This window comes from Frieseomelitta varia, unplaced genomic scaffold (assembly GCF_011392965.1).
Source record: "Frieseomelitta varia isolate USP_RPSP 00005682 unplaced genomic scaffold, Fvar_1.2 scaffold_885, whole genome shotgun sequence".
Lineage (NCBI taxonomy): Eukaryota > Metazoa > Arthropoda > Insecta > Hymenoptera > Apidae > Frieseomelitta > Frieseomelitta varia.
In genome coordinates, this window is record NW_025110684.1 from 3,846 (window position 1) to 28,214 (window position 24,369).

Sequence of the window (24,369 nt, forward strand, 5' to 3'; positions counted from 1 at the left end):
TATATGTAGATATTTTCATTTATTTATTTATATTAATTAACGTAGTACAATCGTTACGACTGATTTTAGATTTTGTTTAAAAGACACGGATATTGTCAGTCAAAATTAATATTGATTTATGTTTTGGACAGAAACATAATTGCGTAAATCTACTTGTTTTAATTATCATTTATAAATTATAATGATTTACATGTAGAACGTAACAATCTATATGCGGATATTTTCATTTATTTATTTATATTAATATTTTGGGGGAAGCAAAGTATACACGTGCGACACCCGTCGTGAAAAACTTTCCAATGATGAAACGATTTTTAATAAAGAAAAAAAAGACGTAACGTCGAAACTCACGATTGATAACGAGACAAAAATGGCAAAAAGTTTCGACGAGTTTTAATTGAAACCAGAAATATGTAGATATCTATCGTTGCACGTTCCATCGAGCTCGTAAATCGCTATAAAATCATTACAGGGAACGCTTTCGTTCGGTGTATCCAGCGAAATTGACCGACTAATGGAAACAATAATATTTCCATCTAAAACGATTTGCAGCAAACTTGCCCAAAAATTCTACGCGTCCTGCTTGTATTTCTTCTGCAACAACGACGAAAGAAATCACAAAGTGGGAGGAGAAAGAAATCTGCGGATGGAAAGAAAAGATTTTTGAACGAGGAGAAATTTTCGCGAGCCTCTCTCCGTTTATTGGCAATACGCCAATTCGGTCATGCCCCCGACCGAGGCAAGAGATACGTATGTATAAGGTAGCGATCACCGAGAATCTTTCTCCGTTCCATTATATTGCCATATCGTCATCCTCGAACTTCCAAATCCAACGTAATTTGTAACTTAGACTTGGAAATTTTTCTGATAATTTCCCGTCAAACTCGAGCAACGCTAATTGCATGGCATCATACTGCCATATCGTCACTCTTGAATCCTGAAATCCAACGTGTCTGTAATTTAAACTCTGATAACTTTTCGTCAAATATAAACAACGCTAATCATCCTACGATATATCGTACGTCTGGAATTCTCCTCGTTTCATAATTATTGAAATAAGAGATCATTTTCATATTGGCTCGTTTAACGAGATTCCTTAATTTGGCCTATTCAAGATTCAACCCCCGTTAAATATTTCATCCTGAAATAACTCAAAAATCGAGAGAAACTATTCTGATAACTTTTCCTTTTGTCAGACTCGAGCGATACTAATCGTCCAACGGTGCATCGCGTATGTCTGGATTTCGTCTCGTTTCATAATTATTAAACTGAGAGATCATTTTCATATTGGCTCTTTTAACGAGATTCCTTGATTTGACCTATTCAAGATTCAACCCCTGTTAAATATTTAATCCTGAAATAACTCAAAAATCGAGAGAAACTATTCTGATAACTTTTCCTTTTGTCAGACTCGAGCAATACTAATCGTCCAACGGTGCATCGCGTATGTCTGGATTTCGTCTCGCTTTATAATTCTTAAGATGAGAGATCATTTTCATATTGGCTCGTTTAATGAGATTTCTTGGTTTAGCCTATTCAAGATTCGATCCCCGTTAAACATCTAATTCTGAGATAACTCAAACACGATACTGCTCCGTGTAAAATCCGAGAATCTGAGAGCTAAATTTGAGATCTGATGCTAACCTAATACAGGTTCGCGTAAATCGATCTTGAAGCGTATCCCAGCTACATCTGCATACAGAGAACCTAATTATTCTACGTATCCACCACCTGTCGATGGATATTAAACATCCAAGAAACGAATCGTTCGAGCAACGTGCCTGCGTACATTTCTCACTTTACTCCGTGAAATGTGTGAAACTTTCAACTTGGATAACTTCAACCCTGTCGAAAAAGAAACGGAACAAGTCGAATAAAAGAAACTTGAAATTATCGTTTGTTTCTTGTACTCGCTCCGTGTCTTCTCCCCTTAAGCTACTTTGTGAAAAACTTGGAAACGTAAAAAAGTGGCGCAGACTTCTATGGGAGAGACAAAACTTTGGGAGAAAGGGCGATTAAACTCGAGTCTCCTACTCGAACCAGAACCGTGGAAAATTAACCAGTAACATTGAGAAACGATGAAACTGTCGTATCATTTTTTAACACGTTGATCGTCGAGCGAAAATCGTGAAAGTTTCTTGCAGGGTCACGAATCCAGGCTTACTTCCCTTAGGTATCCTGTAGTTTATATGCTCCTATTTATTTATTTATTTATTTATTCCTCTTTTGTTTTTTATTTTTTTATTTTTTTATTTTTTTATTTTTTTTTTTTTTGTTAAATTTACGATGTGGACGATGTGCTCTTTGGTGTTAGCTTGTCAAATTAGGAATGTTTTTCACATTCTTTGCATCCCTCAAGTATAGACCATTTATAGAACTTACAACGAAGACCCTAAGTCTCAGTTAATTTCGTTTAAAATGTTCTCCAACGACATCACAAACGACTGTTACATTATTATTTTTATGCAAATAAAGTAATTATGACTTGTTCAAAATAATTTAACAATTTGAATGTATCGTTACAAATATTATTGTATATATATGAATATAGATAAAATACGTACTAAATAACGTACACAGACTATAACGTACATGTATATAGAATATACACAATATAATAATAATAAATATTATTATATATTTGTATATATGAATGTATTATTAATTCGTTTAACTGAAAAATAATTGACCAAAATTAATAATTTTTCAAAAACTCATTTTTCTACCAAACACTGTCCACACGCGTTTTCTTGCCTGAAAACTTTGAAATTTTCCAAGATCGTCGCCCACATGTGGGTGACACGGCCCCGATGGAAACTTGACTATCACCCAGATACGGTGACACGGCAATCAGCGTGTTAAAGCGAATGCAAGCGGAGCGTACGAGGTTTCCTTTGACTTAAAGAGTATCGCATGTATGTACATGCATATGTATGTGTATATTGCCTGCATCGCAGAGAGAAGTGGCGACGTTCCAACGAGAGTCGAATGGAAACGCTGCATCAAACGTGGATGCGAGTGGAAATTATGACGGTTAATTGGCCTGCGACGACGATACACGAAGAAAATCAAAATGGTTAATCAGAATCGGTCGCCGATTGTTTCCGGTATCGGGGAAATATCACTCGCGGTTCCATTCCGATGGATGATGGGTCGGTGCAATTCCAATTGGCCTGGTTAATAATTTCAGCTTAGCTCTCTCTCTCTCGCGCGCGCGCGCTTCTCTTCTGGCGTTTCATAGTTTCCATTAGCATAGTCGTAATTATCCTGTGTTCGCCGGCATCCTGTGTTCAGAGTCCGCCTATTAATAACGCTGCTTGCTTACGAGGATTCAAATCGGTAATCTTCGTCAAGGTGGTGCAAGATGTTCGGCAATTGTTTCGACTCGACTTTGAATTTTTTGGCTCAAGAAGTTTGATATTTCTCTGTGCCTTTGACAGTAAACTGATATAGTAAAGTATTACAAGCATCTAAGTATAAGTGTAGAAAGTATCCAAGTATAATAATACTATATTACTATATTGAATTTAATAGTAAACTTGATATTACTAGTAAACTTTATTGTTTCACTACATTACTTTTTTACTACAATACTTTATTATATTATTATATTAAATTTGATATTTTAGACTTTACTATTTTATTATATTACCTTGCTATAATATTTTATAGTATTTTATTACAATATTTTATTATATTACTATATTGATTGAATTTAATAGTGCTATTAAACTTTATAGCTTCACTACATTACTTTGCTATAATACTTTGTTACTAATATTACTATATTAAGTTTGATAGTAGACCGTTTTACTATTTTATTATATTACTCTGCTATAATACTTTATAGTATTTTATTGTACTACTTTATCATATTACTATATTAAATTTAATAGCAAACTTAATACTACTATTAAACTTTATTACTTTACTATATTACTGTATTAAGTTTGATAGTAGACTATTAAACTTTACTATTTTATTACATTACTCTGCTATAATACTTTATAGTATTTTATTGTAATACTTTACTATATTACTATATTAAATTTAATAGCAAACTTAATACTACTATTAAACTTTATTACTTTACTATTTTACTGTATTAAGTTTGATAGTAGACTATTAAACTTTACTATTTTATTACATTACTCTGCTATAATACTTTATAGTATTTTATTGTAATACTTTACTATATTACTATATTAAATTTAATAGCAAACTTAATACTACTATTAAACTTTATTACTTTACTATTTTACTGTATTAAGTTTGATAGTAGACTGTTAAGCTTTATTATTTTGTTATATTACTTTATTGTAATACTTGATATTTTATTAATAGTTTACTATGTTATTATATTGAGTTTAATAGCAAACCTAATACTGTCAAACTTAATATAGTAAGATAAGGTTTCAAGTTTCAAGTATTACAAACGAAACGGTTAAAAGTCCGTTTTTACTATGCGATACGGCATATCGTGTAAACTTTGAAAAAAATTCAATCTCCGAGTGGAACGATACGCCCTTACGTGCAATATTCAGCGATGTTGGTGCCGGTTATGAATTGCTAATGTCATCGCTGACGTATCCCGCAGGGAACCGCAGGACGTTCGCAAACGATGAGAAACCGGAACGTCACGATTTGCAAATCCATTGGAAGATTAGCATCCTCCTAGAATAGGAATATAGTCTGGACAGAGACTGATTCGTCTCGAAATCCTCGCATAATACGAAAGGTTTATATCATAGATAAAAATAGCCCCCTTCGGATCGAACGTTGATTTTTCGAAAATTTTCTTCCGCGCGAACGCATACGAGTGACATGTCATATACCGGCTGCCATAGTAATTTAGAGATAAACGCAGCGGCGAGTAAAATTGAACACACACGCGAATAATATTTTATTCAAGTGTAGAACAGAGAAAAAGCAAAAAATATGTAGCGTTTTGTAGGATGCTTTGACTTTCCCAGAAAAATTTTACCACCGTCTTTCACCAAGCTGTTTTCGTCAAGTCAATTTTGCGTCGCAATTAATTGAAACGACAAATTATCGATAATTTAAATTGTCAAAACAACAATCTCATTGCAAATGTGTAAAACTTCTACTTTGACTGCTCTGGAGTCGTTTCTTTTTTCCCTGGAATATTTTAACATCACGTGCCAGATGAAAAAATGCTCTTTTCTGTAAAAAAAGAAATTGTAAAAATTCGCAAGTATGTAGAAACATTGGAAAGTTTTCTGCAACGAGCCCTTAAAACTTGCTGTACGATTTCTTTTAGTCATTTCGAACTCGAACATTAAAAACCGTTAAAAAATTCAAAAATTCATTATCCGAGTTTGATATTCAAAATTCAATGAAATGACCATGAAAAAAAAGATCATAGGCATCAAGTTCAAGAGATTGCTGGAAGAAGAAAAATTTCGATTTTCATAACCGCGGTGGATGAAGTCGTTCGAACAATTTTCCAATGTTTTTCCAAGATATTTTTCACAATCGTGAAGAACGAAGGTCTCAGTTTTCCACTCGCTGCACGATGTAAAAACGTCTTTGAAAAGAAAGAAACGTCCGGTTGGTCAAAGTAGAAGCTTTTACGCTCTGAAACGGGACCAAGTAGATTGTTGTACGACTTTCTTTTGCCAAGTCGTAACAGTTTGAAGTGTCGACAACATTTTGTCATTATATGTTCAGTTACTCAGCTGTTTTAGGTAAGTACTCGCTTACGCTCGCAGTTTTTACGGGAATTTCGTCGAAAGAAAGTCGGTGCTACGTTTTTTGGTACGTGTTACGATATTTCACGTTCCGAATTTGTTAGAAACGTAGAAACTATTGTGTTACACGTGCTGAATAGAACGAAACGAAGGTGGGCGAGAGATGCGAGAGGCGAGGGCGACTCTACACTCTACTCTCTGATTCACGTGTGGGAATATTTGTTAAATCGCGGAAAGAATATCGGTGAAAATATATCGGCAATCTCGAGTGCCCTCCGAGGACGACCGTAATCCGTTCCACTTATTTTCGTGCTCGTCCTCGAGCAGGCTTTTGATTAAGAGCACTTGACTGCCGGTATATCGCAGCCAGCTGCTGTTAACATCGAGATTCCGAAGTATGTAAGTATGTATCCCGACGGAAGTTCGTAACGAGAAAACTTGCCGATCAGATCGCGCCGCGTCGAGCCCGGTCCTTCGTCCTCTGATCGACGTTTTGCCACCTGTGCCTTCACAGGATGGAAAGAAGCGTTCGTCATTCGCGTGATAGCTGCTTGAATTTCGTCTGCCTCGCTTCTTAATTTCGCAGCAGTCGGCAACTCTTCTCTTCTCTCGTAAAAAACAAGTGAAAGAGGAAGAGAAATTTGGAAGAAGACACGGATAGGAGGACGACTAGAAATAGACGTAGACGGGAGAAGGAACAACCATGAGCGAGAGAGAGAGAGAGAGAGAGAGAGAGAGCCAAGTCTGACGATTGAAATGCTTTTCTTTTGCTTTTCAGGGACCAGCCTTTTCGCGGTGGCCGCGCATGAATTTGGCCACTCTCTTGGCTTGGCACACAGCTCGGTTTCTGGAGCGCTCATGTATCCCTGGTATCAGGGATTGAGCTCTAATTACGAGTTGCCGGATGACGACAGGCTCGGAATTCAACAAATGTACGGTGAGTGAATCTGCATATTCGATCATTTCGTTGGAAAGTAATAATTACGTACCTATGTGGCGTACACCACTGCCTACTAATATTAAGACGACGCGAATCATGAGTGTTTTTTTTTTTTTATAGATTTAACAAGACTTTTCGTATATAAAATTTTGTATAATTTATTCTTTTTAGCTCGTCTTTTTAACTCGAGTAGCTTAAGTCCTCGCCGTTTAAGTTCGGGACACCTTGTACGTATAGGAGAATATTCAAAGCCGATTTATTCGAAAACAAAGCGGAAAAATTTAAGTTTGGGTTCACGCAGGGACACTCTATATACTCCTTATAACGAAACCTGTCACTTTCGATCACTTATTATATGCTTGTACATTATTGTACTTGCATGTACTTGTATCCAATTTTCTTCGTCCTCTCATCAAAGTATCGCACGATCGTTGTTAATGCAATTATGATCGCTGCGATCATTCGATCTTTGTTTCACTGTTCTTTCAGTCTTCAAATTGTTGTTAATTATTAGATGACCATCTAATGATCTAATAGACGACACACAGGCGAGATTAGATCCCGATAGTGAAATTAATTCCCGCATTTTCTACACGGTGGAACATTTCGCGTCAACCTACCTGCATCGACGACGACGATGACGACAATCGGTTGTCAATAGCACGTTACCTACACTCGCGTTCACAAACGATTTTCCATGGTAATAGCGAATCATCGTCACATCGTTCATTATCGTTACGAGTGAGGTTGATGCGAAATTGATTTTGAAGGACCAGCGTAGACGCGTTGATAAACACTTCGAAGAAGAACTGTTCTTGTTTCCTTTTTCCTTTCGATGGGCTTAATCGAATAAAAGTCGAAACTCGAACGAAAAGCCAGGTATACTCGTCGTCGGATGATCGCGTTGTTACCGCAGAGCAGAGGCAAAGCGCTGAAAAGGTAGAAAACTGACGAGTTGACGACAATAGGATTGTTCCTTCCCCCGAAAAAAAATCAGTTTTTACTCGCCAAAAAAAAAAAACAGCGAAAGGAGCGAGAGCACGAGGAGATAATTGAAGTTTGAAATATACATGGGCGAGCGACGAAATTCAGGATAAATCGAGGAAACAATATCGCGAGATAATCGCGACGACGACGACGACGACGACGACGACCAGGCGTAGAAAAATGTCGCCGCAGTTGGTAACAACAGGGTGAAATGAAACGTGAATAAAATATAAAGGACGACCGGGCTTCCCTTTGCCTCCGCCGGTGCGCAGACCGTACGTTCGGGTGATTTAGCGTACGAGAAAGGTTTCCAACCTCCCGGACTTCGGATCGCAAATGCATTCCACCTGCCCCTTACACCTCGTTCCCACTCTTTCTTCTCTTTTCTTCTCTTCTCTTCTCTTTTCTTTCTTTTCTTTCATCGTCTCTGTCGTCTTTAAACGCATTTGTCCGTTTCTACCTCTCGTAGAAACACACACAGGCCAATTTCTCCTTTCTACCCATTATCCTAACGGCCCTCGATTTCATTCATTCGTCCTCTTTTTTTCTTTTTTTCCAATCCACCATCTTTCCCACCATCCCTATGTGTTCTCTGTTTTCCTTCTCCACCTTCCTTTCTCTCTTTTTCAACTTTGGAGCACGAGGTGCTCTCGTCAATTTTTTTTTTTCCTTGCAAATTGTTTGTGCGTTTTTGCACCCTGCCTCCTTCGTCCGCTCTTTTTTCTCTTTCACGTCGTTCTACGTCGTCTTGTTTCTCTCTTGGTCACTTCCTTTCTTTTTTATTTCTCTTGTCTCTCCCTCGGGCCTGTCCCTTTTCCTCGCTCATTCTCGCCGTTTCACATTTTTCCTAAGGTTAGGCGTTTACCTCGTTTTCACCGGCAATGATTTATGCCCGTTACGCAATTACGTAGAAAAGGATATTTTAGCGAGAGAGCGTGTCTGTTCGCCGTACGAGTCTGGTTTTACGCGTTGCAACGCAGAAAATCGGGAAAAATAAAGGTTCCTTTATTCACGAATGAACGAAAGCAACGTGCTCGCTCGTAGACTCGAGAAATATGTATAGGACGGACCAAAAATTTCTTCCCAATTATTTATTTTTCTTTTTTTTTTTTTTTTTTAATGAAACATCAAAATATGAATGAATCTTTATTTCAATCTTTTGGTCTAGAAATGGACCTTACATTATTCCTTACGTTTTGTTTTCCCTTTTAATTCTCTTAGTTGTCAAGTGTTCTCTTATTTCTTTTCCCTTACATACTACAGTATTGCATGCCAGACTTTAACCTAACCTTATACTATAAAATAGAAAATGATATATGCACAATGCCTTAACACCTAATATATTTCTCTTTGGTTCTGTATTTTCTTTACTCTAATTGTGTCTCTATATTTGGTTTTCAAACATCGAAATATGAGAAACAGCTAATTTTATTAATTTTAAATTAAATTTGATCTCGAACGTGATCTTTTCATTACGTTTTAAAAATTATTTCTGTCAAATCGTATTTGACAAAAAATAAAAAATCTGTGGATTTATTTTAGTAGGAAGTGACTTTTGGCCCACATCACGTGTATATATGTATATATTTGAATTATAATTTTAACAAATATCTCGAAATTCAGAAAACGTGTGCGCGTTTGCTACTACAGCGCGTGAACGAGTTTATTTAACTTTGTCGCGTAGCTTTGCAGCGAGTAACACGACAATAATTTCGTTTAAGCCGAGCGATCATTTTACGTGGAAAGACGTGTTTCTCATCCAACGAACCCGTCACTCGTTCTCTTCTACTTTCTCGTAGTATACTGTGGTTTAAGCTTTCTCACAAAAAGGATTTTTCCACCGACGATATACCACAGGTGTGTGTGTATATATATATATATATATCATCAAGTTCAAATATTTCAAAATACTGTAGATTATGTTTTCAACACGTTGCAATTGCATTTTTGTTCGTACACGTCACGCACTATACTTAATTCTTTGTTTAATGCTTTAACGCTTTAGTAGACTTGGATATCTTGCTAAGTAATCAGAGTAAATTTTCACATTCTAAAATGAACGACAGAAATTTTTTAATGAATAAATAAATTAATAAAAAGCAAGGATAAAGTTCTTTTTAGAATTTCTCTGAAATGGACTCTCTTTGTAGAGATGAAAAAGAACATTGAATATTCAACCTGTCGCCGTTCAAGAAATACACATAAATATATCTGTATAAAAGCACTGTATTTGTTTCAAAAGTGTAAAAAATTGAACGATACTTTATACCAACAAATAATCTGTCAAGTGTCAGTAGGCAGTGGATGCAGAAAGTATTTGTACGCTTGACGAAAGATTCTCGACACCTACAACTCTTGCAACTTCACAAGAAAAGATCGGAGTAGATTAATAAATTTTAAGGGAATTTTGTAATGTTGATCTTCGAGACCTATATGATGCATACAGGTATGAAAAAGATTTTTTTTCAGTGTGCAGAATTTCACTTGCCCTCTTCAAATCAACTTTGGAAAAAACGAACTCACGACCAGTACTTTGAAGGTTAAGATTTCACGTTTAAAAACGTGATTGATAGTTTTTGTATCCACTGTATATTAACGCTTCACATTTTACGGGGATTTTTTGAAAAGTTTTCAAAGTATATTATATCATCAGTTTTTCTATTTTCCTTTTCTGCGGTTAATCGATTTGGTAAACGAGTGTCTCAAATACTGAATGTCAAAACCAAAAAGTAAGATTTTTGTAAGCGAGATACGAAGAAAAAAGAAGAGGAAAAAATAACGCATATTTCGAGGCTCTTCCTCTCTGTTCAATTTGCTTTCTCTCTTAATTACCTCGACCTGCCGCCAACTCTTTCTTTTCTAAACGATCCGACTTTCTTTCTCCTCCCTTTTCCCTCTCCTTCTTCTTCTACCGTTGAAGAAGCTTCAACTGTTGTTTAATCGAAAGTTCCATTCGAGTTTTACGATTGCAACACTGTCGTTTCTTTTCTCGTTCCACGTTTCTTCTCCGTCGACGTGGTTCCCCTTGGAGTTCCTCCTTTCTTCACCGCGCCGGTAACAACACGGGTTTCGGTGTGTTTTTACGAGTAATCGAGACGTACAAACTACAAACTATTCGCATCGAACAACCTAGTAACGCGGGAATAGATGTCGTTTGTGAATCGCATGAGATTTCGTGCAATTTGTTTTTGTTTAATTAGAATTCGTAGAGAGTTGAAAGATTCGTTTATTCGTTAAAATTCGCGGAGAATTAAAAGATACGACTTCCCAATAAAATAAATAAATATCTAATAAATTGAATAAAAATACGATAAAAATTTATTTATAGACACACATATGTATGTATATATGTATATAATTATGTATAAAATTCGCGGAGCATCAAAAGATACGACTTTCCAAATAAATAAATATCTAATAAATTGAATAAAATACGATAAAAATTTATTTATATACACACATATGTATGTACATATTATTGAAGGTTAAACGCGATAGTCCAAATTATTATTATTTAGATTATTTCTCCAATTAAAATCATATATACATATATATTCAAAATAAATAAATATATATATATATTAAAACCAACTAAAATTATGTGTGTGTGTGTATGTGTGTACATATTAAAACCAATTATACAGTTAATTAGAGAAATAACATATACATAGTAATTTGAACTATCGCGATTAACTTTCGATAGTAATTGTGGTTCGAAAATTATCCGGCGAATTTCAAATCCACGGTAATAGTTTGCAATTTGATCTGAATTTTTGTAGATTATTGTATAATATACGTATAATATATGTACGTAATATTAATACTAGTAGAATCTCTCGCTCCACAGAGACACGAAACATATTTCGGTAATAAAGATAAAGATATTTCTCAGCCTGGTTAAATGGCTGAAAAAAAGAAAGAAAAATGGCGCCAGACTGAACCACCAAAGTACCGAGATCCGTGCATTTCTCGAATAACAGTTGCTCAAAATACATTCATTACGTACTCGCTGCTGCTTTCTATTTAACCATTCCTCATTCTTGCAAGAAAAACGCCAATCCTTTCTCGGGGCCATCAGCGTAATGCATCCCATTGATCTCAATTCGTTGATTGCTATGTCCACGCGAGCATTTAAAACATCGACCGTGTGGCTGGCTCATTCGCAATCAGTTGCCTGCGATTTTTCTCGGCGATGATCGCGATTATTCGTTAGCGAATTCTAGCTCCAACATCGTGCAAAGTGAAATTTATATTTTGTACGTAAAATCTCTGCCATTCGCGTAAGAATTAATTATCGTTGCGTCTTTTAAATCAGTCCACAGTGGAAAAAGTAACAATTTCATCTTATATCCTTTGCGATTGAAGAAACAAAATTTAAGTGATCCACAATGTAGTAAATGAAATTTCTATTTAAGAAATTCCTTTTAGAGGAGTGACCAAGAAAAAAGTCCTCGATTAAGGACATAAATAACTCACGAACACCTAAACAAGAAGAATCTGAACCTAATCTAATCTAACACCTGACAGAACCTAAACTTTCCCTTCTGTAACACATGTCAAAAATCTGTCACGGCTCAACACATTCTACATGAATGCACAAACTTTGAGTGACAGAGAAGATTCCATAGGATTAACCCCACTGCTGCTTTATCTGAAGAGAACGCTCCGATACTTGATGGACATGAGTCTACAAAATACATATAAGTGCCATATAAATACCTATGGCTTCCAAAAGGCTAAACTTATCAAGAACTAAATTTAACAGCAAATTAAATTTATCTTGCCTCTAAAGGTCGACATAATAATTGTTAACCTCTTGCGCTGGAATGACGCGCTGCTATGCACGTCGAGAATTTTTTGTCCCAAAATTGCAATATTTTCTCAGTTTTTATTACTAATTTTTATTACTTCTCAATCATTTCTATCCAGTGATATCGTACCGACAAGTTCAAAAAGAAAGCGACGAATTATTGTATACAGTTCGGTCACTCGTTATGGTCCGCAATCATTTGCCAGCGCAAGTGGTTAAGGATACCTACAAGTAACGTTGTTTTCTGACACTGTAGAAAATTTTATTTTATTTAAAAGTCAATACAGCTTTAATCTGTAATATAATTTAACAATAAACACACTAAACGTCAATGTATTTAACTAGAATATAAGTTATATTAGGCATAACATAGATTATATTACAACATGTTATATATTATATATTATAGCATAATAAGTAAAATTATATATTTAAGTAAAACAAAATAGGCAAAACAAATAATAAATTTATTACTTGTCAATCATTTCTACCAGTGATACCATACCGACGACTTCAAAAAGAAAATGACAAATTATTGTATACGATTCGGTCACTCGTTATGGTCCGCAATCAGATGCTAGCGCAAGTAGTTAAACCAGATATCCCGATCTGCTGCTGCGTCTGCACTTTCCTTAAAGTTACCTCAATGCATAAAGTTTATATTCTTATTTCCTAGCTGGTCCTACAGGTATAGTTATAATGAACCTCAAACGAGGTTTCCAAAGCTTGAATGAAAAAAAAAAAAGAAATAAAAAAAAATATATAAGTACCTAGCAGCTGATGACCTCGATGTCGATGCGACTTTAAACCTGCACAAAAAAAAAAAGTTTAGGTGAGCATTCGGCAAGTATTGTATGTATTTTGGCAAATATGTTAAGACGTACAAAGCTGGTATGAAATTGAGAGGTAAGCCAAACGAGAGATCGAACTTTCTTGGAAACGAAATCCTTTCGGTTACACGAAGAGAGAAAAATCAACATGCATAACACATTGCAGCATGCAAAGTATATATCATGCGCAACCCCGTGCTATCTGCATTATTGCATTATTCAGGAACGGCGTGTGTCCCAGAATCGAATGATAATTAATATTCGCGAGGAAGCTACCAATTAGCGTACGGTAGTGGTAAAGATAGATAGATAGATAGATAGAGAAACAGAGAGAGAGAGAGAGAGAGAGAGAGAGAGAGAGGGAGAGAAATAAACAAACAGAGAACGAAAACGTTGTCTGAATAACGTTCTACCGAAAACCATCATCCCGTTGATTTCTAAAGACACTTCGTCTTCAATCTCACGTTCAAGACGTTTCTCAAAATGAGAAATCTACACTAGAACTACCAAAATAGTCGAAATGATCAATAACTTTGGAAACTTTATAATTTATAACAGTATACTTTTAGATACTCGAGTGATTTTTAACAAAGTATATATTGCACTTTAATTTCTTTGCTACGAATATTATACTTTAGTCGTCGGTAATTCTAGTGTTAACATTCATTAATCCTAATTCGAAGTGGGAACAAAATCCTCAAAATGCTTGTTTTACATCGTAAAGAATTAACTAGGTGACAAATGAGTGTATTTGGAACAATGCAGCGAATCGGAACGTTTTGCGCGAATTCGCGCAAAATTTATGCATAATTAAATGAACGTCTGCGGAGATAGCGCGATCTTATTTCTTATCTGGTCTCGTCGAACGTAGAGTGGGATTATGTTCGATATTAAGGGTGCTTAACTAGATGTTTCTCAAACATTTCGTGGAAAGTATGATAAATCGAGTGGATCGCGAAATGTCGCGAATGAATAAATTTTTCTTCTCTCATTCCGCTCGTATTTTCGTATTGGAAATAAATTCAAGGCACGGAATAATACATATTTAAATTTCCACCTAAGTTTCCCAAGAAGATGGCGGCTTATCTACTTGCCGGTTTCCTTTACCTATGTACATAGATACATCAATCTAATGGCAGATCAATCTAATGGAACGATTCGTATATTCAAATCGCGCAGCTGTTCATCAGATATTTAGCTGCTGGATACACTATATATTATTTTACACAATTACTGTAGAATTGTATATTAATTCCCACTCCTTTTTTTTTTTTTTTAATTTTAACGATCGTTGAATCCCACACTGACTGATTTACTTCTTTATTTCCGACGTCAATGGAGAAACTTGAAAAAAGATCAAAACCGAAATTAATGGGTAAAGTCTATCACTATCTGTGGTGATAATTGTTTTAACGAGAATCTCGTGACGATGTTACAGGTGCACCCGAAGAGAAACTGTGGGCCGAATTACCAGGTGGCCCGGCACCACCGGAACGACCTACAACGCCCCGGACAACGACGACAAGCGTTGGCACGACCTACAGGCCGTGGAGAACACGGCCAACCAAGCCAAATCGCTTCCCTCAAAAGCCGGAAAGGCCAGAAGATAGACCTCAGAGGCCTCACAAACCTCACAAACATCACACCACTTCCACTACTACTACCACCACCACCACCACCACTACTACTACCACTACGACAACGACCACCGCTACTACCACCTCCGTCACCACCACGACCACCTCTGTCAGAACACCGTACACGCAGAGGCCGAGGTACCGGGGGACATCGCCGCCTCCCAAAAACGACAAACCGGACAAATGCGATACCAGCTACGACGCCATCAGCATCATTCGCAGGGAGATTTTCGTCTTCAAAGGACGAGTGAGTTGCCTGATCCAAATTCCAGATTTTTTTTTTTCAAGCACTCGATGAGTATTACATTTGAAGAATTATACCTGAGAGATCAAACATGGTGGATACGCGTGCGAAATTAAATGTAAACGTTTTCGCTTTTTTTTTTCTTTTTTTCTCGAATGGAAAAGACGTTGAAATAAGTAAACACCATTGTCAAAGAGATAACGGATAATCTAAAGGATAATGGATAATGTTTGAAAAGACAATGGATGAAAAATATAAATACGAATGATGCATTTCTGTCTCTTGCAGTATCTGTGGAGAATCGGCGACCAAGGATTGTATCAAGGATATCCGGCGGAGATCACACGTCTGTTCAATCTGCCTGAGAGCATTGATCACGTGGACGCAGTTTACGAGAGGCCGAATAAGAAGATCGTGTTCTTCATTGGCAAAAAGTACTACGTTTTCAACGCCAACAATCTCGAGCCAGGTTATCCAAAACCATTGACCAAACTCGGATTGCCCGAGTCGTTGGAGAAGATCGACGGAGCGATGATCTGGGGACACAATGGGAAAACTTACTTTTTTAGCGGATCAAAGTATTGGAGGTAACCAACAAGAACCGTTTTATCTATGATTCATATTAAAGTTCAAATGAGATTGAAATGTAACATGCACATAGATTCCGATCAAATTATTAAACGCGTCACGATATGTTTTGTTAATGATTTGCAATACTTACGCAGCTTCGACGAGTCTGTAAACTACATAGAACTCGACTATCCAAGAAACATAAGCATGTTCGCTGGTATCGGAACCGACATCGACGCTGTTTTTCAATGGAAAAACGGTCAGTATCGATAAATGGTAATATATCGTATATACGAATAATCCTTGTACGATTAAAAATTGATGAAACATTTTTTTCTTTTTCTTTTTTTTTTTAGGAAAAACATATTTCTTCAAGGGGAAAGGCTTTTGGGAGTTCGACGACCAAAGGATGAGGGTTGCGCACGAAAAGCAAAAGCTGTCAGCTCCAGTTTGGATGGGCTGCCCTCCAGAACTGGAAACGAACGACGTCGAAAATTATCCAAGGAAGAAAATAATGCCTTCGAGCAGCGCATCGACAAGATCGAGCCTTTTCCTTGGGATATTCTTTATAGCATACTTTAATAAATACTTGTAAACTGTGATATTTACGTAGAATAACGTAATTAAGTGTATAAATACGCCGTGCGTGCACGCGCGTGCGGCCCAATCTACACGCGACCAAATTTTAAAACGCGCACACACGCGCACACACACGTACACTTCCTTTATACCGAGAATATATAAAATAATTTTAATAAAGTCATTTTTAAATAATTTTCGGCGAAAAGGTTTTGATAATAAACGATGACGTATCCTGATTTGCAAGGTATCTCTTTATCTTTCCAAAACGTTATTCTTTTTGTCCAAACAATGTACAAGCAATTTAAATTGGATTGTAATCGAGTGTATACAGGCTGTTTCTAAAAAAGAAAGAAAAGAAAGTAGAGAAAGAAAGGTGATATAGTTATCTGATTTAACTTATATATTTAACAAAAACATGTACATGTTTATTTACCGAATCAACGTCGAACGATATGTTAACAGAATGTCTTTACAGTTTTTTTTTTTTTTTACATTTTACTTTGGCGAATGGACAAACAGGTTCCGCTTCGGTCACTTTTCTCAAAGCAATTGTTTTAGAAGTTTCATTTGAGCAACGAAATATCGCGACTACAGTGCATTCGGGAAAGCGTAATCTTACAGGTTAAAACTTGTCGTTGAACTCGAATTTCACTATGAGCATAAATTGCTTGAATCCCACCATAGTGCGCGATTATTTTTCCACTTTTAATTAATCTTTCTTTTTTTTCTCACGTGATATTTCACGTTTTTTTATACGAATAACAATAAAGTTTCGTTGAACGTTTTGCTTCTGCTTCCTGATGCTAAAGGCGAAAATCCGGAGGCGAATACGGGTCCCAAGGGTTAAGCAATCTCAATGCAGTATGAACAATAGTATCTACTTCTGCCATTCCACCTATGCCTACGTCGCCGCACATGAGAGTTTTGGAAATGCATGCAACTTCCTTGTATCCCCAAGATTTCAACAAAGCTACCTAAAAAAAAAAGCATAAGAATAATCAATATTAATTATACAATACTACAGATTTATGTTTGATAAGCTCCATCAGAATCTAGTATTGTTTTCTCAAGCGAGTTCTTAAATACTCGTGTATGTCTAAAACAAATAACAAATCAAATTTAAATGAATTTAATCAAATTTAAAGCTGAAACAAGTTTTTGCTCTTTGTTTAATCCGATCAAAAAAACTGTAAAGTTTTAATCATGTTTGATGCTAGCTAATATACAAGATTTAAATGTTAGATACCTGTGGCGCAGTAACAGGATGTTCCCACATTTTTGTGTTCATGGCAGGGCAGAAGACCAGAGGCTTCATTGGGTCCCAAGCACGTGCGACGCAAGTTAGGATGTTGTCGCATATACCACTGGCCATTTTACCGAGGGTATTAGCATCTAACGGAGCAATTAGAAATAAATCGGCCCATTTCACCAAATCAATGTGTAACACAGGGTCACCCCTGTCTTGCCAAGCTGCCCATTCTACCGTGTCTGACAGCACTTGAATCCCTGGAGGTAGTTCTGCCTCTTTCAAGAAATGCTTGGCCTTCTCAGTGACCACCACTCTCACCTCCAAATTGTTCTGCCATAACTTCTCTACTAACTGTGGCAATTTAATCGTCGCAACACTACCAGTACAACCAATTAAAATCTTCTTCCTAGAAGTGCTTGACATTTTCATATATTTACTCATATGTTTTCTCTTCTTTCTCTAGTATTCTTTCTCTATTTATATAATTTCGTTCTACGGACGATGTGCTACAAAAGCTTAAACCTTACAACACGTTCAAAGATACATTCTTACATTGTAGGCCATCCGATGCAAAATAGTCTAGATTACATCGATCAACGAGAAACTACGATTAATGAGAACCGATACTTTTACGAGATTGATTTACGAGAAGATGGATATTTTTTGTCTTCCTAAATTTTTTTATATTAAATGCATCATTGTTTTTGAACAACTTTGCTTTAAGTATTTAACAATTCGTTATCAAGTCCCTTCACTGCACTGAAATCGCTTTACTTACTTGACCGACTTAAAATTACATTGAAAACAAAATTCTCTGTCGATAGCGTCGAATCGTCGAGTTATCGTCGTTCGCGAGTCATTTTGAGTTGACGTATGCATAGAATAGGTACATTATCAATAATATATTCGTAATGTATATACACAAGTTTATACGCTGCTACAAATTTGTAAATATAATACACTCATAAAATTCGTGGGAGTGAAACGAGAATGTGACCAGCGAGAAAGTCCGTAAATACCGATCAAGTGTTACAGATAAGAGGCGGCGATCTAGAACGCGGCGGCAATCGATTAGTAATAAATCGCTGCTGTTATGTCTCCTTGACCTCGTCGGAGAAACCAAGATTGGACCAGTCTTCTCGTGCCATAAGCTCGTTATCCATTCGGCAGGCAAGGTAATCCTTTATGATGTCTCGACACATTGTGTTCTCGTTCTTATTGTCGAGCAGGCAGCGCATATATTTGATCATGAGCTTCTTGCAGATACCCTCATGGTCCAGTGGAAAACTACCTTTATCCGGTGGTATGGGCGTAACTACTTTCTGTGAGAATGTGTACGAGCTCATCACTACTGTGTATTCACGTTCATACAGGTCAGCTCACTGATTCGACAGATAAGAGTTTTCACTTTTATGAATCTCCTTTAAACAGGCACATTATGAAACAAACGATGAACCAAAACCACCATTGTGCAAGCATTCGATGTAACAGCGCCCCTTATGCTCGTAGCTCTAACTATGTTTCACGCAGACTCTCTGTATTATGTAATGTTTTCGACGAGGTAAAAACTAAATGGAAATAGACCCATCGCTCGATACGTCTTTGTTGCTTTAATTCATTAATTAATTGTTTAATTATTTAATATCATTATTAGTTATTTAGCATTTAACATCATTATTTAGTTGTTTAATATCATTATCGGTCATTATTTAATTATTTAGTATCATTGGTTATTTAGACAGATATGGCCCCTAATTCCGAAAGCGTAATTGTAAAAATTCAGAAATTAATCCTCTTAATTAATCTTTTCTACAAATGAAAATTTAATCGATTCACGAACATCGAAGTGCTAGCGTCACGTAGCGGCGAAACGAGGGAACTAATGGCTGTCTTTGTCCTTGTCGAAATATTCTTATTTTTCTTGCTCTCACGTGGATATATCGGTCCCGCATTATATCGCACTCCTTATATCTTCTTTTGCTATCGACGTCGCTGCTGTGCCGGTCATTTGAAAAGTGCGCATGTGGCTAAACAGGTTTACTTTATTAAATAAATATATTAACAAGAAACTATAACAATAATTATTTATTAATATTAATGTTTAACAAGATTTTACAACAACCGTTTGCTTTGATTGATTATTAACAACTGGGAATACAAAATATTTTCTGCTCTCTTATTTTCTTCACTCTTCATTTTAAATCAGCGTCGCCGCTGTTAAACTCGAAGTTTCAAATACTCACGCCACACAAACAGAGGAGCCACTGCCATCTATCGAGTTCATCTAGAACTAACATGACAAGCAATATGCTGCCATCTGTCGGAGTTTTCATTTTTCTTTAGTTTCAGTCGGAGTCACCATCCTTATACCAGTGTGCGACAAGGATATGAATAGATTTTAGTTCCACAATTTCACCGTTACGCGAAGCTAGCATTTCATTGCCTGTAACGTGACTAAATTTTCATTTGTGAGAAAAAAGAAACGAAGGATTAATTTACAAACTTTTACAATTAAAATAAATTCTTATTTTTAGATTTTGAACTTTCTTTGTATTATAATATTTCATTTGACGTTAAAAGTGACTGAACAATGAATATCTGGAACAAAGCGGAACAGATTCCTCCAGATGATGTTTAATTTCCCGCAACATAACCTACATTCGAAGCAAAGATAGTGGTGATTAATTGCATTTTGCATTTTCTTACCTTTATTAGTGATTAAAAAATGGAGGAAAGCAGTTCGATAAAAGAGCAGGATCAAGAAAATCCAAAGGAAACGTCATGGAAAGAATTGGTAAGTTTAAAAATATCTATGAAACAAGCCTAACCTTGTCAAAATAAAAAAAAAATTGTGTTTTTCTCAATATACATATACGTTGTTTAATGTAATAATTTAATCAATTGTTTAAGTTTTTTTGAATGGCTGTAACAAATAAATCAATCTTATGTATATAAATAAGATATACTTGCAATTATAACAATATCGACAATATCTCAAAATTAATATGTAATGCACGTTTATGTTTGCACACTATATTTGCCTTTATCTTCTTTTTATATCTTATTTATATCTTATTGTTTCGGTAATGGACACGAGATAATATTAATTGTTAATATCTCTAGGGTATCATAGATACATTGTGCAAAGCATGCGAAGATCTAAAGTGGAAATCACCTACAAAAATACAATGTGAAGCTATTCCATTAGCGCTTGAAGGTAAATTAAGAAGACATAAATATATGCATATATGAAAAGAAAAAAAAAATTAGACATTGAAGTAATTTTTATAAAATTGAATTTAAAATGTATTAGGTAAAGACATAATTGGATTAGCAGAAACTGGATCTGGTAAAACTGCCGCATTTGCCCTTCCTATTCTACAGGCACTCTTAGAAAATCCACAGAGATATTTTGCATTAATTTTAACACCTACCAGAGAGCTGGCCTTTCAAATATCAGAGCAATTCGAAGCTTTAGGTAATGAGTATACCATTTTGTAGTAATTTCAAACAATGTACTCTCACGATTATTACATATAATGTTATTGCACTATAGGATCAAGTATTGGAGTGAAATGTGCAGTAATAGTAGGTGGAATGGACATGATGTCGCAAGCTTTGTTATTGGCAAAGAAGCCACATATTTTAATTGCCACTCCAGGTAGATTAGTTGACCACTTAGAAAACACCAAAGGATTTAATTTGCGTTCTTTAAAATTTTTGGTAAGTAATAGCAACTTCTAAGATATGTGTGATAAGAAATCGATTCATCTGTCGTTTTAATTTCAAAAGGTCATGGACGAGGCTGATAGAATTTTAAATATGGATTTTGAAGTCGAGGTAGATAAAATTTTAAGGGTAATTCCTCGAGAAAGGAGAACGTTGTTGTTCTCCGCGACAATGACCAAGAAAGTTCAGAAATTACAACGAGCATCTTTGCAGAATCCTGTTAAAGTGGAAGTTTCAACAAAGTATCAAACTGTTGAAAAATTGCAACAATATTATATTTTTATACCTGTCAGATTCAAGGTGCAAAATTCGTTAATTTTTTTTAATTTTTGTATAAATTTTGTCCTTAATATCCTTTCTATAGTAAAATTTTATGTTTATTGCAGGATGTTTATCTAGTACATATTTTAAATGAATTAGCTGGTAACAGTTTTATGATATTTTGTGCAACTTGTAACAATACAGTTAGGACTGCCCTTCTTTTACGAAATTTGGGCTTCACTGCAGTTCCTTTACATGGACAAATGTCACAGAATAAGAGAATAGCCGCTCTTACCAAATTCAAAGCAAAAAATCGATCTATACTTATTTCCACAGATGTTGCCAGCAGGTAAAAACATGGCATTTAATTTATTTAGTTTGCCCTTTTCGATTTCATTTTTTTCACTTTTCTCGAGCCACTTTTCTTTTCTTCTAGGGGTCTTGATATACCTCATGTAGATATTGTAATAAATTTCGATATACCTACGCATAGTAAAGATTATATACATAGAGTTGGACGTACTGCACGTGCTGGTCGTTCTGGTCGTTCCATTACATTTGTAACACAGTATGATGTAGAATTGTATCAAAGGATAGAACAATTGATATCGAAACAATTACCCTTATATCCGACGGAAGAAGAAGAAGTAATGGTGCTTCAAGAAAGAGTAGCTGAAGCACAACGTATTGTAAAAATGGTAGTATCGATTATTTACTATTTGATTATTACAGCAATATTAGTAATAATAATAACAATTATAAACGTTATTGTGTTTTAGGAAATGAAAGACATAGAGGATAGTAAAAAATTAGGTAAACGAAAAAGACATCAAGACGACAATGAAGATGATGATACGGAACAATTTATAGGAGTTAGAAAAAGGATAAAAGGCAAAGAAAGGGTAAGGGAAAAGGGTAAAAGTAAAGGAAAGGGTAGAAAGGGTTAAACAGTTTTACTACCTTATCAAATACATTTACTTTTTCTTAATAAATAATAGAAATGCAAGATAGTATTTCTTTTTATTGGCATTCTTATTTGTTTGTTTTTATAAATCAAACCACCATTCCCTTCATATGTATTCCATGTGTCTATTCCAAACTCACAGTTTGTATTAAGATTCTTAAGTAACTGTCACTTTACAAAACCACATTTATTCCCTTTTGCGACATTCAAGTATCTATCTTCATTAAAACGGTGAGAATGAATTCCTTTGATGATTACTGTTGTTTTAATTTATCACTATATAACTAATGAACTTGATCGAGCAGTTATGAATTATTGCATTCAGAAGTTGTAAAACAAGAGAAATTCTTCGACATTTTGTCACTATTTACGATACCATTACTTTATCATAATAATTTCTTTGTATTGAGCAAATATGCTTATCTGAATGAGAATATAAATTACATTATTCAAAATCACAATATTTTAATGTTATTTTAAATTTTCAGCATTATTTATTAATATTAATAAAAAGACAATTAGAAAAAATTTGCAACTTGTATCGATCAAATCAATTTTCTACTTGTATATTTTCTGAATTGCAAATTAGAATTCTGTTCTTAAAAAGAATGCAAGACAAGGATTTAAAATATTTAATGTATTAAAAAGATAAAACTTTGTAACAAATGCTATACTGCACTCAGTTGTAAAATTCGTTAGATTTTTCTTTCAAATCTCTATAGAAAATCATAAATTATATTGTATACATTTTCATAGTACAAAATAGTTCAGGAACAATAATGTTCCATTTTACTTTTACAATTATAATGCAACATTTAAAAGCTAAGGTATGGTTCAACTGTATGAAGTGGCAACAAATCCTTATTTATCTTTTGCATATAATAGTGTATCTTTTTCTATACATTAGGGACTGTAAAACGATTTTCATCAAAGGTGCATCAAAGAATAATGCGATGCTGCAGAAAGAGAAAAATGCTTGGTGTGTAACTTGTATCTACTTAGTTTTCACTGTAAAGTATGCTAATTAAAATGCTGTAATGTAAACTGTAATTCCTATTGACCTAACTTCCATTAATATATGTTAACAAGCATGACACCTTCGATATACATTAAAATATTGAACACCATTGAAGGGTCATTGATACTGGATGGTGTATAAGTATGTTGCAAATATTTATAAGAATAAATCTGAAATACATTACAATTTATAAATCAGCATTTACTACAACATCTTTTGTTTTCCCAGAAAGAAAAAAAGGAGAGTACGATTATTCGATAACAGTACTCGAATACTGTCTTTGATGTAAATTAAACACAAAAAGAAAAAAGAAAACTATGAGCAGATACTATGTATCGTGAAAATATAGTGGTCGTCGCAATTTCCATTCATAACAAGAATATCTACTTAGAACATATCTATCCTTTGTTCAATAAGTTCGTCCTAACGCTAGATCAGGTGAGAAATTTCAATTTTTTATTTTTTATTACTAACGAACGTAATATGTCTAATCTCGTTGTCGAAGGCTTTTGTAATGACAAATAACACGTATGCATAAGATTACTTCAATCTCTGAAGCAAAAGCTCTTTTCTTTTGTCTGAAGTTATTTATTACAAATACCGATACTGTTTTGCATTGTTTAACAAACGTTAAAGATTAAAGATATAAATACATATATATTCTCGGTAGTTTGACATGTATATATGTATATATCAAACTACTGAGAATCTTATTTTCATTTCTTTTCTTTTTCTATCAGAGGTGCCTCATCATAACCAGTATCGACAATTTATAATAAATAAGGTCGTACAGTACTCCTCATTCGCTCTCGTTCTTTCTCTCCCCATGTTTTATTA

The 24,369-nt window shown here is 35.1% G+C and overlaps 4 protein-coding genes across 4 annotated transcripts in view; 2 read left to right on the top strand and 2 right to left on the bottom strand.

The window, feature by feature from the left end:
- LOC122537065 (matrix metalloproteinase-2-like) overlaps window positions 1-16,552 on the top strand; it is a 17,088-nt gene extending 536 nt beyond the window's left edge. Inside the window, exons 2-6 of the mRNA XM_043669977.1 lie at window positions 6,490-6,648; window positions 14,717-15,162; window positions 15,448-15,746; window positions 15,885-15,988; window positions 16,086-16,552. Of these exons, the coding sequence (XP_043525912.1) occupies window positions 6,570-6,648; window positions 14,717-15,162; window positions 15,448-15,746; window positions 15,885-15,988; window positions 16,086-16,324 (1,167 nt within the window). The 5' untranslated portion in view covers window positions 6,490-6,569 and the 3' untranslated portion in view covers window positions 16,325-16,552. The remainder of the gene's footprint in view (window positions 1-6,489; window positions 6,649-14,716; window positions 15,163-15,447; window positions 15,747-15,884; window positions 15,989-16,085) is intronic.
- A 136-nt stretch (window positions 16,553-16,688) lies between these two features.
- On the bottom strand, window positions 16,689-18,001 carry LOC122537066 (phosphopantothenoylcysteine decarboxylase). The gene is made up of 2 exons (XM_043669978.1): window positions 17,558-18,001; window positions 16,689-17,285 (listed from the first exon to the last, which is right to left on the bottom strand). Exons 1-2 carry the CDS (start codon window positions 17,999-18,001, stop codon window positions 17,115-17,117), a joined length of 615 nt encoding a protein of 204 aa, XP_043525913.1. The 3' UTR covers window positions 16,689-17,114.
- A 225-nt stretch (window positions 18,002-18,226) lies between these two features.
- LOC122537067 (cytochrome c oxidase assembly protein COX19) lies at window positions 18,227-19,083 on the bottom strand. The gene has a single exon (XM_043669980.1). The coding sequence runs from the start codon at window positions 18,904-18,906 to the stop codon at window positions 18,652-18,654; it is 255 nt and encodes an 84-aa protein (XP_043525915.1). The 5' UTR covers window positions 18,907-19,083; the 3' UTR covers window positions 18,227-18,651.
- A 906-nt stretch (window positions 19,084-19,989) lies between these two features.
- On the top strand, window positions 19,990-22,556 carry LOC122537064 (probable ATP-dependent RNA helicase DDX47). The gene is made up of 8 exons (XM_043669976.1): window positions 19,990-20,354; window positions 20,684-20,777; window positions 20,874-21,038; window positions 21,117-21,283; window positions 21,353-21,589; window positions 21,676-21,899; window positions 21,987-22,248; window positions 22,330-22,556. Exons 1-8 carry the CDS (start codon window positions 20,286-20,288, stop codon window positions 22,495-22,497), a joined length of 1,386 nt encoding a protein of 461 aa, XP_043525911.1. The 5' UTR covers window positions 19,990-20,285; the 3' UTR covers window positions 22,498-22,556.
- Window positions 22,557-24,369: the final 1,813 nt, after the last annotated feature.